Source organism: Bactrocera neohumeralis, unplaced genomic scaffold (assembly GCF_024586455.1).
Source record: "Bactrocera neohumeralis isolate Rockhampton unplaced genomic scaffold, APGP_CSIRO_Bneo_wtdbg2-racon-allhic-juicebox.fasta_v2 cluster10, whole genome shotgun sequence".
Taxonomy (NCBI): Eukaryota; Metazoa; Arthropoda; class Insecta; order Diptera; family Tephritidae; genus Bactrocera; species Bactrocera neohumeralis.
In genome coordinates this window covers 757,545-772,912 of record NW_026089623.1, presented here as the reverse complement: position 1 = coordinate 772,912, position 15,368 = coordinate 757,545, and the positions used below count along the sequence as shown (strand labels likewise).

The window sequence follows — 15,368 nt, the reverse complement described above, 5'->3', positions numbered from 1 at the left end:
TTGGCGTCAGTTGAAGATTCCAAGTGTAGCCAGGTCCTTCTCCACCTGGTCTTTCCAACGGAGTGGAGGTCTTCCTCTTCTACCCCCGGCTGGTAATGCGTTGAATATCCTCAGAGCTGGAGTCTTTTTAACCATTCAGAAGACATGACTTAGCCAGCATAATCGCTGTCTCTTAATTCGCTGAACTGTGTCAATGTCGTCGTATATCTCGTATAGCTCATCGTTCCATCGAAGCGGTATTCGCCTTTCTCATGAAAACTCGTAACGTCGATTCTTTAGAAGTTTTCATCGTGTATGCATTTACTCCATATGGTAAGACGAAGATGATGAAAGACTTGTAGAATTTGGTTCGTCAAGGGAGTGCTTTACTTCTCAGTTCCCTACTCAGTCCGATGTAGACGAAATTATCTACGACTTCGAAGTTATGTCTATCAATAGCGACGTGGGAGACAACTCGCGAATGCGACTACTTTTTGTTTGCTGAGAGGAGATATTTCGTCTTGCATTCGTTCACTACCAGGCCCATTTGCTTCGCTTCTTTGTCCAAACTGGCGAAAGCAAATTTAGCGGGGCGGTTGATATGGCCAATGATATCGATGTCATCGGTGTACGCCAGCAGTTGTACACCCTTATAGAAGATTGTACATTCTCTATTCAGCTCGAATTATTTTCTCCAGCAGTCCGCCGCTCTGTTGTTCTTCAAAGTGGTAATTGCTATTCGAACTTCATGTTCGGGCAATGGAACGTCTGCTCCATCGTCATCGATAAGGGAATTGAGTTCACCATCTCCTTGTGTTATGCTTTCACTGCCATTCAGCAGACCAGAGAAATGTTCCCTTTATAATTTCAGTATGTACTGGACATCAGTCACTAGATCACTTTTGAGGGTTGTATAAAGGTATGCTCCGGTCTTGAAAATTTCTTTTAGTGGTCGCATCTTTTCGTAGGTTTTTCGAGCATTACCCCTGTCGGCCAGCTCGTCAAGCTCTTTTTTGTCTGCAAATACGTCTCGCTTCCCTCTTCAATTGTTATGTTATGGTTGATTGCGAGGTAGGCTGTCTGCTTTCCTTCCACCGCGAAACGACACTCCTGATCGTACTAGCTTTCGTTTGCAGTTCAAGTTCCCTTAAACCGAGTTGCAAGTGCTCTCAGAGAGCAGGACTGCAAGGCGGGCAGGAAATCGTTCGCTTGTTTGTTGTGATTGCAGGTTCTGGGCGTCGAACCTTCCTTGTGTTTGTTGACGTGCGTTTTTTGCTGCACAGAGGTGGGTGCGTATCTTTGCTGCAACAAGATAGTGGTCCGATTCAATGGGAGGACCTCGAAACGTATGCACATTTAAAACACTGGAGCCGTGTCTTTCGTCTATCAAACATGATCGATCTGGTTGGTGGCTTTTTGATCCGGAGACAGTCAGGTAGCATGATGAGATTTCCTATGGTGGAATCTAGTAATATAGATAACTATATTACGGAACCGAAGTCGAAGTCTCATCTTATTTGGAGATGTTTCCTCGTGGAGGCTGAATTTACCAACTGTTGTACCAAATATACCTTCTTTGTCCACCCAGTAATAAGGCCAAGGCGAGGGTTGTCGCATTCCTATGTAAGGCTATGCGTTCAGAGTAGACCAGTTCAAAGAAGGAGTCGTCTCAACATGCGCCTAGCACGCCAACTTAACGACGTACTCTTGGGTCTAACAGGATTTCAACGGCACGGGGATAGTTGCGACATTAGCCCATCAGCTGTTTCTAATGGGTGTCACTCCATCATACTCCGTAAGTCATTTAGCGGTACCAAATATGCACCAACTCGGTGGCGATCTGCACTACATCCCTAAAAGAAAAAAATATTACCCCAAATGTGTTAATATTTATGTACACTATTGAATCATTGTAATTTATTTTAGTAAAATAAGATATATCCTTATTTTTCTCACATGTCAAAAGCGCATTACTATAAAAGAAAATCTAATAAAAAAGACTGCGGGGTAAAACTATAAGAAACTTATTTTTAATTTGTTCCCAACAAATTTAACTAAACAAATAGCTTTTGATTTCCTCATATATTTGAATGCACATTAACTTATTCTGCTTAATTGGCGTAGACACCGCTTACGCGATTATAGCCGAGTTAACAACAGCGCGCCAGTCGTTTCTTCTTTTCGCTACGTGGCGCCAATTGGATATTCCAAGCGAAGCCAGGTCCTTCTCCACTTGGTCCTTCCAATGGAGTGAAGGTCTTCCTATTCCTTTGCTTCCCCCGGCGGGTACTGCGTCGAATACTTTCAGAGCTGGAGTGTTTTCGTCCATCCGGACAACATGACCTAGCCAGCGTAGCCGCTGTCTTTTAATTCGCTGAACTATGTCAATGTCGTCGTACATCTCGAACAGCTCATCGTTCCATCGAATGCGATATTCGCCGTGGCCAATGCGCAAAGGACCATAAATCTTTCGCAGAATTTTTCTCTCGAAAACTCGTAACGTCGACTCATCGGTTGCCGTCATCGCCCAAGCCTCTGCACCATATAGCAGGACGGGAATTATGGGCGACTTAGAGTTTAGCTTTTGTTTGTCGAGAGAGGACTTTACTTTTCAATTGCCTACTCAGTCCGAAGTAGCACCTGTTGGCAAGAGCAATCCTGCGTTGGATTTCCAGGCTGACATTGTTGGTGGTGTTTACGCTGGTTCCAAGATAGACGAAACTATCTACAACTTCAAAGTTATGACTGTCAACAGTGACGTGAGAGCCAAGTCGCGAGTGCGACGACTGTTTGTTTGATGATAGGAGATATTTCGTCTTGCCCTCGTTCACTGCCAGACCCATTTTCTGTGCTTCCTTGTCCAGCCTGGAGAAAGCAGAACTAACGGCGCGGGTGTTGTGGCCGATGATATCAATATCGTCGGCATACGCCAGCAGTTGTACACTCTTATAGAAGATAGTACCTTCTCTATTTAGTTCTGCAGCTCGAACTATTTTCTCCAAAAGCAGGTTGAAGAAGTCGCACGATAGGGAGTCACCTTGTCTGAAACCTCGTTTGGTATCGAACGGCTCGGAGAGGTCCTTCCCGATCCTGACGGAGCTTTTGGCGTTACTCAACGTCAGTTTACACAGCCGTATTAGTTTTGCGGGGATACCAAATTGAGACATCGCGGCATAAAGGCAGCTCCTTTTCGTGCTGTCGAAAGCAGCTTTGAAATCGACGAAGAGGTGGTGTGTGTCGATTCTTCTTTCACGGGTCTTTTCCAAGATTTGGCGCATGGTGAATACCTGGTCGGTTGTTGATTTTCCAGGTCTGAAGCCACACTGATAAGGTCCAATCAAGTTGTTGACGGTGGGCTTTAATCTTTCACACAATACGCTCGATAGAACCTTATATGCGATGTTGAGGAGGCTAATCCCACGGTAGTTGGCGCAGATTGTGGGGTCTCCTTTTTTATGGATTGGGCATAGCACACTTAAATTCCAATCGTTGGGCATGCTTTCGTCCAACCATATTTTACAAAGAAGCTGATGCATGCTCCTTATCAGTTCTTCGCCGCCGTGTTTGAATAGCTCGGCCGGCAATCCATCGGCCCCCGCCGCTTTGTTGTTCTTCAAGCGGGTAATTGCTATTCGAACTTCTTCATGGTCGGGTAATGGAACGTCTGCTCCATCGTCATCGATTGGGGAATCGGGTTCGCCTTGTCCTGGCGTTGTGCGTTCACTGCCATTCAGCAGGCTGGAGAAGTGTTCCCTCCATAATTTAAGTATGCTCTGGGCATCGGTCACTAGATCACCTTTGGGGGTTCTACAAGAGTATGCTCCGGTCTTGAAACCTTCTGTAAGCCGCCGCATTTTTTCGTAGAATTTTCGAGCATTACCCCTGTCGGCCAGCTTATCAAGCTCTTCATACTCATGCATTTCGGCCTCTTTCTTCTTCTGTCTGCAAATGCGTCTCGCTTCCCTTTTCAACTCTCGGTATCTATCCCATCCCGCACGTGTTGTAGTCGATCGTAACGTTGCGAGGTAGGCAGTCTGTTTTCTCTCCGCTGCGACACGGCACTCCTCGTCGTACCAGCTGTTCTTTTGCACTTTCCGAAAACCAATGGTTTCGGTTGCAGCTGTACGTAAGGAATTTGAAATGCCGTCCCACAGTTCCCTTATACCGGGTTGTTAACGCGTGCTCTCAGAGAGCAGGAGTGCAGGAGTGCAAGCCGAGTAGAAAATCGTTCGGCTGTCTGTTGTGATTGCAGCTTGTCGACGTCGAACCTTCCTTGTGTTTGTTGTCGTGCGTTTTTTGCATTAAGAAAAAACTGTATATTCCATTTAAGAAGGAATTATCTGAAGAAGTTTGAAATGAAATTAATCACATATTTGTATATAATGTTAAATATGAAATATATTTTTAATAATTAAAATAAAACATATAGGTTTTACTTCCGATGCTAAGTCTTGCAATTGCATTGGTATTAATGCATTCCATGTCCCTAGTCACTTATGAAGACAAGTTGGTTTTAAATCTGAATTCCATACAGCGCGGTATTATACTGGTCGACGGTTCCAATACTGAAATTTTAAATATATTAAAAACAGAAATTGAGAAATATGGTGACATACGAGTCGAAAGTCTTGAAAAGAGGAAGGGAGAAAACATTACAAATTGTAAGTATTAGTTTTATGCTGATCTATAAATGCGTAATAATACATTTGCTACTATTTTTTTAGTTTTGCTAAATCTCCAATATCAAAATTTGGCATATTTTTTGGAAAACTATATCGGTGTTATTGATTTAACCACAGAAGGAAATGGCAATATTAATTTCAATATTTATTTCTCTGGCAACATATACCACAGTTCTGTTATTTTACTAAATTTAGTTGATGATACAGTTGCTCGTTGGAAAATGGGAGAATCTGGCGGAATTGAGACCACTTATGTTCCCATTAGAAGGTAAATAATTGAATATCCCAAAAATTATTACGTGAGTAAACTAACAAGATATATGTATGTCTTTATCAGATACATTAGTGATGTAAGTCCAACGCGATTGGAATACTTTGCAGTAATAATGCCAATTGGTAAGCAGGCTTCGGAAATAAACAATAGAATTTAATATACTTTCCAATTTTAAGGATTGTTTTTCAGCATATTTTTTTATATTGCCTTGCCTTTTCATGAGCATGCAAGTGAATTCAAGCAGTTACAAGCCATACCACGAACGATTTTTTGGCTTGCAACATTTGCTTTTGATGCTGCGCAACATTTCATCGTTTGTATACTTTTGTGCCTTCTGCAATATGTACTGATGCCGAGCGAATTGTATAATTTATCCGAACAACTTATTATCATTGCGTCCATTTTTTTCTATGGCTGCAGTTATCTTCCAATTATATATAGTTTGGCAAACGCTTTCCGTTCGATATCAACAATTTCAACTTATATGCTTTTTATGCTCATTGTGTCAGGTAAGCTAACTAACGCGCTATTATTGTGATGCCTAAAAATTATTGAACTATTTAAAAGCAATTGCACCTTTAATAACATCTGGCAACATACGTGCAATGGAGTATAATGAAGGGAAAATATTTATATTACTGCAATTGCCGGACTTCAATTTAAATCACCAGTTGCGCATTATCAATGAACGATTTTTACTTACCCGGCGAAATGAACTTATTCCTACAATAGGATTACCGAAAGTACTGAGTGTTAATTATTTCTTTCTAGAATCTACAATGATTGCAGTTATCGTAATGGTAAGTACATAGAAAATATGTTTTCTTATTTTGTATGTATGTGAAAGTTTATAAATTGTAGGTGATCTTTGTAAGCGTTTTAGAGAACAAATATAAATGTGAACAGATTAAACGAGTGTTCAAATGCTATCAGTGCCGGCAGGTTACTGTGAATAACACCGAAAATGTTGATATTGAAGAGGAATTAATGACGAATGAAAAAGCGGTAGTTACCGATATTATGAATGGTAAATATTGTATATGTGTGGAGTAACTTTTTTTTAGTTTTATATGAGTACATCATGTATATTAGTTATAAATCCGAATTTACATAATAAGGACACTTTTTATTCCAGAGAAAAATGAAAAAAACTATCCACTGTTGGTTTATGATTTATATAAGTTCTTCAATCACAAAGTCGCAGTACGTGGTTTAAATTTTATTGTAAAAAAGCAGGAATGCTTTGGTTTACTTGGTGTCAACGGTGCAGGAAAAACGTCTACTTTCCAAATGATTGCTGCAAATTTAACTATTACTGGAGGCACAATTAAAATTGATGGTATTGATATCATGGAAAATGAGTCTGAATATCGATACCGTTTTGGATATTGTCCACAAACCGACTGTCTAAATGAATTTATGACTGCATATCAAACACTATTCTATATGGCTAAGTTGCGTGGTATTTCAGATTCCGCCAAAGCAAAGTATGAAGTTTTATATTGGCTAGAGCAACTAGATCTTCAAAAATATAAAGACGTTAAAGTTTGTCGTTATTCTGGTGGAACAAAGCGTAAATTAAATGCAGCTATTGCAATGGTAAATGAAAATAATAAGTTTATTTTTAAGCTATTTTATGGATTGTTATTACAATACATTTTAGGTCGGCAGCCCTTCGCTTGTTTTGTTAGATGAACCAACAACAGGTGTGGATCCAGAGTCTCGTAGATTTTTGTGGAAATGTATAAAAGATTATCAAAGTCGTGGCAATACTGTTGTACTTACATCACACAGGTATATAAAGCCATAAAAACTATTATTTATTCATAAACTTGCATGTCCTAGTATTTTCTATTAGAGTTTAGATAGGGTTTTTCTTGGCTCATAAAATAGAAGGATATTTAAAGAATATTCATACTAAATTTCAAAATCGCTCAATTAGGATTTGTGATGAAGCACAGTAAAAGTAGTTTCAAGAAAACGCGATTAAACTTTAAAGTTAAGAAAACCGGCGGACTTGCCACGACAATATAACGGCTAAAGTAAAAGAAGTTCGTCGGGATTTTTATCAGTCTCAATATACACAATCAGGAGTGTTGTGGAATCTGATAGTTGTCGGAATCAGAATTGAAACCATTCAAAAAAAGCAGTAGGTGTCATGAATTCAGATATTATTGGTTTGATATTCAAAACAGAATTTGTATCGGTTTTGGGTGTCACGGAAACCAATTTTATCAAAAATAATCAAGATATTTTATTGTTACGAATTAATTTATCTTTATTTCTATAGGAGAAAACATAACAATAAAACACGAAATGTCTTAATTATTGAGTTTTTGGAAAAAAATCCGGATATTTAAAGATATTAGATTTACACAACGTAATAAACGTAATTTAACACCCAAATGCGTCTTTATATATACGCATAACTACTTCAGTCACCCTGGGTGTTGGCTCGACCAGGGTTATTTTTTGAAAACTCGACCGAAGGCTGCCAACGCAGAAATGAGTACTACGCGAAAGTACTTCAGTCACCACGATATAATACAAATTTTATAATATAATATTATAATAGAGTTTTACTTATTTGTTGGGCTACTCCCAACGTGTCATAAAGCATCGTAAAATCATAAATTTTTATACTAGTCTTAAAAATTAGTTGTTGGATTGCAAACTAAAAAAAAGTTTACGCAAATACAACTCGGAACACTATGTTTTCAGATCGTTATAACTTATAACTTTATGAAACTATGTGAAATCCCTATGTGTTAATTAAATATAAACAAGTAAGGAAGGGCTAAGTTCGGGTGTCACCGAACATGATAAAGTGATAATCGAGATTTCATTATACGTCATTTACATATTTTTCAAATACCGTATTTTTGTAAAGTTTTATTCCGCTATCATCATTGGTTCCTAATGTATATACTCGTATTATACAGAAAAGGCATCAGTTGGAATTCAAAAAAGCGTTATATTGGAAGAAGGCGTGGTTGTGAACCGATTTCACCCATATTTCGTACATGTCATCAGGGTGTTAAGAAAATATTATATACCGAATTTCATTGAAATCGGTCTAGTAGTTCCTGAGATATGGTTTTTGGTCCATAAGTGGGCGAGGCCACGCCCATTTTCAATTTTTAAAAAAAGCCTGGGTGCAGTTTCCTTCTGCCATTTCTTTCGTAAAATTTAGTGTTTCTGCCGTTTTTTGTTAGTCGGTTAACGCACTTTTAGTGATTTTCAACATAACCTTTGTATGGGAGGTGGGCGTGGTTATTATCCGATTTCTTCCATTTTTGAACTGTATATGGAAATGCCTGAAGAAAACGACTGTGTAGAGTTTTCGATTTTGCCCATCTTCGAACTTAACCTTCTTATGGAGCCAAGGAATACGTGTACCAAGTTTCATCATGATATCTCAATTTTTACTCAAGTTACAGCTTGCACGGACGGACAGACAGACATCCGGATTTCGACTCTACTCGTCACCCTGATCACTTTGGTATATATAACCCTATATCTGACTCTTTTAGTTTTAGGACTTACAAACAACCGTTATGTGAACAAAACTATAATACTCTCCTTAGCAACTTTGTTGCGAGAGTATAATCACATACTATACATATTCATATGTATAGGTAAAAAGTGTTCACAACTCAATTATAGCTTGAAAAATGTTGGAAAGTATTTTTTATTATAGTTAATATAAAAAAGAATCATGCGAAAATCTTTGAAAATCCTACATATTTCGTGTTTAAGATGTGGCAACGCTCGTTTTCACAATTGTAAACAATCTAACCTTTTCAACGATGAGTGTGCTAAGTGATTTTTTAATTAATAAATTTATCTAAAATATATCAAAATAAAAATTAAATGTCAACTTATTTCAATGTTTAGAGTGTATATTTAAATGTACAAAGTGAAAAATGTGAAAAAATTTAGTGAAACATTGTGAAATACTCTGTGTTATTAATACATATTTTTGAATTTTTAATCGGGAATATTTAAAAAAAATATAAGTGTTAGCAACATTATTTTTGCATATTCCTCCTATGGAGAAGCTCCCCTATCCGTACATACCCCATATATGTACATATATCGAAATTCGCTTTTTTGACCCGACCGCCAAAGTAATCTGAATCGTGCCGATAAATGTTATCTCTTAAAATCTTTCTTTAATTCGGAACTCTTTAAAAACTTTAATAAGATTGCTTCCAAATGTATTCATTTGGAGGTTTTGTCACATTGGTAAACAGCTGATTCAAATATTGGTTTTGCATATGTTGAAAAAGACGGAAATTGAAACAGATTCTGTGACACCATTGAAAATCCGAATTGGTGTGCAATTCTGACAGCTAAGCAATTCTGTCTTGGATTTCACAACACCCCTGATTGTATCTACTGAGGGAAAGTAGCCGCCAAGTTTATGTTAAAAAAAATATATATGGATAGTATGTGAGAATGTGTTAAATTATTTTACCGATAGTTTATATTTTCCAAAATAAAGTAAAAAGGGGTCGTAAGGGTAAAGAAACCACAGAGGAAGAGAGAAAGATCATCGTGAAGTTAATAACTTGTGGAAAATCCATAAAAGAAATGTGCTCTATGGTTTCGAGGCCGCGATCAACCGTACGCATCATTTTAAAACATTTCGAAGAAACAAACACATATAAAAATTGCCTTCGCACTGGCCGTCCGTGCACGCTAAGTGAAAGCTTTATTGCTTAATAACAAGAATGATGAAAAAAATCCCAAAGCTGCATCTTCCAAAATTGCAGCTACAATAACTGAAGATTTGGACATAACCGTTCCCCCCCTCACAGCTCGACGTGTGCTGAATGAAGCTGGGTTCAATGCCAGATTTGTCGCAAAAAATCTTGCATAAGTAAGACAGTTTGGTCCTTTGCGATACCAGATGGAGTTCACTTGCTAAGTCCAAGAAGAGTAGAGATGCTCCATTGTTTCAATGGTGCCCTGCTCTAAACATTGCTTCCAGTCTTCTCGATCTGTTAGCCCCATTTTGCGGGCGTGTGCCGCCACTACACAGTGACCAGTTAATATTCCGATCATGTTCCTACAGTCTCGTCTACCGAGTGCCAATAGAAATTTTGTGTACTTCCGATCTACCGTTTTGCACATAATTTTTGCGGATATTTAAGGGGGGAGCCTGGGAAAGAAATAATTGATTAAAGCGAAATTTCTAGCGTTTATTGCTATATGTTTAAACATCACCCGAAAATTTTTTGGATATGAATTCTTTGATATTCTGCCTTAGGGAAGCAATTGCCCGATGCATCTCGCATGTGCATTTTTCAGACGGCGAGCAGTATGCAGGTCGTAATTTCTATCGAAAAAAAAAAAAATTCAAAGAGAGTCATATTTGTTAATAACTTATGTTCAAGTTAAACTAGAAAAATTTCAAAAAAAAAAAGTGTAAAATTCTAAAAAAAATTTAAAATTTGAAAAGAAGTGGTTTTTGAACCAAAAAATTGTACTTTATGTTGTTTAAACATATGTTCAAACTTATTTTTTTAGGTTTAAATAGAAGATAATTTAATGCCATAGACAATAAACTTTGCCTCAATTCCATACGACGTTTAGTTTTTTTCTATCCTGCTCCCCAAAAAAAAATCGTAAAAATGAAAAACCGAAAAATCGCGCGTCAAAGTTTTCGCTTTCTGCCCAAGCGCTCATATATCTGCTAGACCCTCGGTCACTATTTCCCTTCAAGCTTCGACAATATTTCGAATTTCCATCTATAACTATGGGGACATATTCTTAGAAAATTTTTAAAGAGATTTAAGCAAAAAAAATTTGATTTTTTGAAGCTTCTAAAGCAGGCTCACCCCTTAAAAAAGACTTACAAAACGTAACAAACGTAACTTAACACCCAAATGCGTCTTTATTCATTCGATAAATGTTATCTCTTAAAATCTTTCTTTAATTCGGAACTCATTAAAAACTTGCAAGTTTTGCCACATTAGTAAACAGCTGATTCGAATATTGGCTTTGCGTATGTTCGAAAAGACGAAAGTCCAATCAGATTCAGTGACATCATTGAAAGTCAGAACTAGTTTGCAATTCTGACGGCTAAGCTATTCTGTCTTCGATTCCACAACACCTCTGAATATTTTCCTCGAATTTACACTGTACATATCCGCCGATGTGAAGTATGTACATATACAGATGTATGTAAGCTCAAATTTATTATTGGCCTACTTATTTACCGTTTTAAACAGGGCATAAAAATCGGTTATTCCGTGACCGTAGAAACGGCTGTCATAGGAATTGAAAACTCGTGTACAACTACCGCTATACGAAAAATTCACTATTCACAGCAATATAATTCCATTACATCTGTATGTGCAAACTTCTTTCTACTTACGTATCGATAAAAACAAAGGGGGTTAGATCACAGGTCACTTTCGGTCCGTAGACCGGCGTTCAAAAATAAAATGAAATTTTTTCTTGTGTTATATATAACACAGCAACAAGAGTTGTGCTGAGTATTAATTATGTTTCCCATGAAATTTTTATACTCATGTAATCTTGCAGAGTACAATAGTTTTGTTCATCTAACGGTTGTATGTATCACCTAAAATTAAGAAAGATAGAGATATGTAAAATAATAAAAAATCAAGATGACGATAAATGTTGAAAAATGGGTGACTGTCCGTCCGTCCGCCTGTGCAAGCTTTAACTTGAGCAAAAATTGAGATATCTTGATGAAACTTGATATACAGGTTCTTTAGCACAAAAAAAAATTACCAGCTCGTAATGGGTGTAATCGATCTAGTACCACACCCACAAAATGTCATTAACCGAACCACCCATCATAAATGTTATAAAAACTCTTACCGACAGTGTGAAATCGGAAGATAACTCCGCTCACTTTCCTTATAGCGGAACTATTAAAATCTTCTAAAAGCGCAATAAATCAATATTTAAATACGCCAGAGGCATTAATGGCGCAATTCTGTAAGCAGTCTCTAGTCACTATTTGAGACATTTTGAAGTAAAGTCTCAATTTGTGACGAATTACTATTCACAACATAGTCTCTAGTCTTTAGTCAAAAAATATTGTCTTAAAATTGTCGCCTGGTCACAAAACTAAAAAGACAAGTCAATTATAGTGATATCATAGGTATTAATCGATTGTCGTCTTTTTATATTTTGTAAGCAACTCAAACACGAAAAAGTTAAAAGTAAATCAATTTCTCTAATTTCAAATCTCAATTTTAGAGACTTGTTGCTCTATCGCAGTACGGAATTGCGGTATAAATATTACCATCCAGATGGTATGAGAGGGCCTTATCTGAGCCGGTTTGAAAATTGGACAATGGGCGCGGCACCACCCAATTTTTGGTGAAATCCTTAAAATATAATATGTGTGACCCCAGTACCTAAAGTTGACTTCAATTGAAATTCAGAGAGAACATTTTCCTGACAATTATATCAATGTGTATCAAAAATGTGTTGAATCGGGTCAATACTTCCCTGAGCCCCCATATACGGAATATAAAGATTTTCGAACTTCTTGATCACTTTACATATACTATATATATCGGTCAATATTTCAGTTATCTGAACGAAGATTACAGAATGATTTTTTTCATAACAGTGTATCTATGTGTGTGCCTAAAATAGATAAATAAGCTGAATATATCGGTCAGTTTTATATGGTATATCTACTATATAAAAATAATTCGGGTTTTCCTTCCTGACGCTATAACTCCTTAACGCATTAACCGATTTCCACGGTTTTGCATTCCTTGGAAAGGTCTCGGGCTCCGTGAGGTTTATAGCAAAGAAAATTCAGGAAAAATTTCAACAGAAAATCGGGAAAATCTTTTTTTTACATACAGCGCCATCTCTGATACATAGCATGTACTACAAACCAATATTTTAAGTAATTTGCGCCGGTGCGTGATACATTGTTTGACAGCTACTCATTGTTCTCTGCTCAGTTAATTTCATGTGACAAACCGGTATTGTGTTCACTGTGAAATTGTGAAATAAAATTTAAAAAAATAAGTTATTCGTTTCCTAATATTTCAAGTGGAAACCATCAAATCAATCACGTGTTTTGTGCAAATTTTTATTCAATTTCAACAGCAGGCATTTGTCTTTAAGGTGGTAAGTTGAACTGTGTAAATTACGTGGACCGTGCATTTGAGGTTAAATTCACCACTTTGTCCATAGTCCGAAATGCCAAAATACAAGCCAGCAACAAGTGTATTCACAGAATTTTAGCGAAGAAATACAAAATATAATAAGAGAAAATGCCCGATTGAGACAACGCGTGAGGACACGAATGCCCCTATTGCGGTTTTTAACCCGACTTGGTCGAATTGAAGTTAAGGCAACTCAACTACAGATCAACCAAACTCTTTTTTGGTATTGCGAACTTCAACTAAGTTCAGTCGAAGTATGATTGGCGTTGCCAACCTAAGAAAAGGAAATTTGACAGATAGTGAAACAGCTAAAATTTTGTAAACGACATATTTAAAAAATTGAATTCAGTTGCCGCTCGCGAAAAAGTGAATAAACATATATAATAAACAATAAATAAAAAATGGATATAAGTTTTGATTTATATTACAATGACGAAAATGCTGGGGGCAAAATTGATGTGCTACGTATACGAAAAAGCCTTCGTGATCACTCAAATCCATTGGAGCTTCCAAATGCAAAGTAAGCCATAGTTTTTCACAATTGAATTGCTTTTTAATAATGTTTGTTGCAGATTCATAAGTTATTTTCGATTAAATAAAGAAGCATTTTATTTTTTACTGAATGAGATGAAGGAACATTTCCACAAACGTGTGCGAGGAACGGCCATACTTCCTATATTAAAATTATGCGCAACTCTGCGTTTCCTTGCTGACGGTGGTTATCAAAAATGCAGTGGAAATGATTTTAACATTGGGTTGGCGCAACCTACGATATCTTTAGTAATTAAAGAGGTTCTAAATATAATTGAACAACGTATTTGTGCCCAATGGATTAAAATTCAAATGACTGAGGAGGAGCAAAACGTTTCAAAAGTTTCATTTTATTCAAAAAGTGCTTTCCCGGGAGTAGTTGGTTGCATCGACGGCATGAGTCGCATAATTTCACCAAGAAAAGAAGTGCAACATCTTTATCTTAACAGAAAGGGCTACTACAGTTTAAACGTGATGATTGTATGTATAAAATCTGAATTATATTAGAAACAAAATGGTATAATTTCTTAAAATTTTTAGCTTTGTGATTATAAAATGTCTATTCGGTATGTGGATGCTAGGCATGCAGGCGCAAATCATGACTCTTTTGTTTTCAGTGTTAGCGATTTGAAAGTGCATTTACAGAACAACATACAGAATAACACTTGGATCTTGGGTAAGACTTTATCGTATTTATTGCTAAATAATTAGAGTAATGTAATTTCTTAGGCGACGCTGGCTATCCTCTGCACAAATTTTTAATGACTCCTTATCGCTTGGCGGAAGCTTCTTCACCCCAAGCACGCTACAATACAGTACACTCAAAGGCCCGGAATATTGTAGAGCGGACAATTGGTGTACTCAAGAGTAGATTTCGATGTATTTTATCTGTACGAGGTTTACATTACACTCCCGAAAAGGCTACGCAAATTGTGAATGCTTGTTGCGCATTGTACAATATTTGCCAACACTTTCAAGTGGAATCTCCGGAAGAAATACCATCTACTTCACATATTACAATGACCAATGATATTTTGGACATAGAAAGAGAAGAAGAGGATACGGCTCGAATAATTCGCATTAATATTATGACTTCCCTCTAAACAATTAAAATATTAAATTTCATTTATTATTTCTAATGTGCTATTTATTCGGGCAAATATTTAAATTTTATTTAAATAAATTCATTAAATAACAATATCACATAATTTTTTAATGTAAACTTAACTATGGTACAAAAATATAAAATATCAGTTCATTCCAGAATTATTAAAAATAAATTAAAAAAAAATATTACTTTGTGTCTTAAATAACCAAAAAAATTAAAATATTTGCGAAGATTTTAATTAAGCAATTTTGAGGCGCTGCACCTCAATTTGAATTTATTGTTTCCAAATTGTGGCTTTCCTCTTCCTACTTCTGGAAACTTCTCCATTAACTCCACCAATTTTTCGAATTGATTTTTTGTTGCAACTTTATTTTTTCTAAAAATTTATAAAAAATATTAATTAAAATTAATTTAACATTAATTAAAATAGTTATTTTACACGTCCTCCATTTTTCTTTAATATTTTTTTGTATTTCACTGCACGAATGTGAAAAGTTGAAGTTCGATCATACTTCAACCGCAATTTTTTTTGACGGATTGAGTTGAAGTTGGCAATACCGAATTTTTAAACTTCGACTGAAATGCAGTTGGGTTGAAAACCGCAATAGGGGCAGAAGATC

The 15,368-nt window shown here is 36.6% G+C and overlaps 2 protein-coding genes across 3 annotated transcripts in view; both read left to right on the top strand.

Moving 5' to 3' along the window:
* Nucleotides 1–15,368, top strand: part of LOC126764830 (retinal-specific phospholipid-transporting ATPase ABCA4) — a 69,395-nt gene that overhangs the window by 49,879 nt on the left and 4,148 nt on the right. For both annotated transcript variants that reach the window (XM_050482403.1, XM_050482401.1), the window contains 8 exons: nt 4,409–4,640; nt 4,704–4,929; nt 4,999–5,057; nt 5,112–5,444; nt 5,503–5,735; nt 5,797–5,962; nt 6,071–6,534; nt 6,599–6,729. In XM_050482403.1, the coding sequence (XP_050338360.1) occupies nt 4,409–4,640; nt 4,704–4,929; nt 4,999–5,057; nt 5,112–5,444; nt 5,503–5,735; nt 5,797–5,962; nt 6,071–6,534; nt 6,599–6,729 (1,844 nt within the window). The remainder of the gene's footprint in view (nt 1–4,408; nt 4,641–4,703; nt 4,930–4,998; nt 5,058–5,111; nt 5,445–5,502; nt 5,736–5,796; nt 5,963–6,070; nt 6,535–6,598; nt 6,730–15,368) is intronic.
* Nucleotides 10,479–14,828, top strand: LOC126764878 (putative nuclease HARBI1). Its single transcript, XM_050482523.1, has 4 exons — nt 10,479–13,629; nt 13,682–14,120; nt 14,181–14,316; nt 14,370–14,828. Exons 1-4 carry the CDS (start codon nt 13,511–13,513, stop codon nt 14,741–14,743), a joined length of 1,068 nt encoding a protein of 355 aa, XP_050338480.1. The 5' UTR covers nt 10,479–13,510; the 3' UTR covers nt 14,744–14,828.

Coding starts and splice junctions, on each gene's coding strand:
- LOC126764878 (XM_050482523.1), top strand. CDS start 13,511: ATGGATATAAGTTTTGATTTATATTACAATGACGAAAATGCTGGGGGC. Junction 13,630..13,681: donor TTGGAGCTTCCAAATGCAAA/GTAAGCCATAGT, acceptor TGTTTGTTGCAG/ATTCATAAGTTATTTTCGAT. Junction 14,121..14,180: donor ACAGTTTAAACGTGATGATT/GTATGTATAAAA, acceptor TAAAATTTTTAG/CTTTGTGATTATAAAATGTC.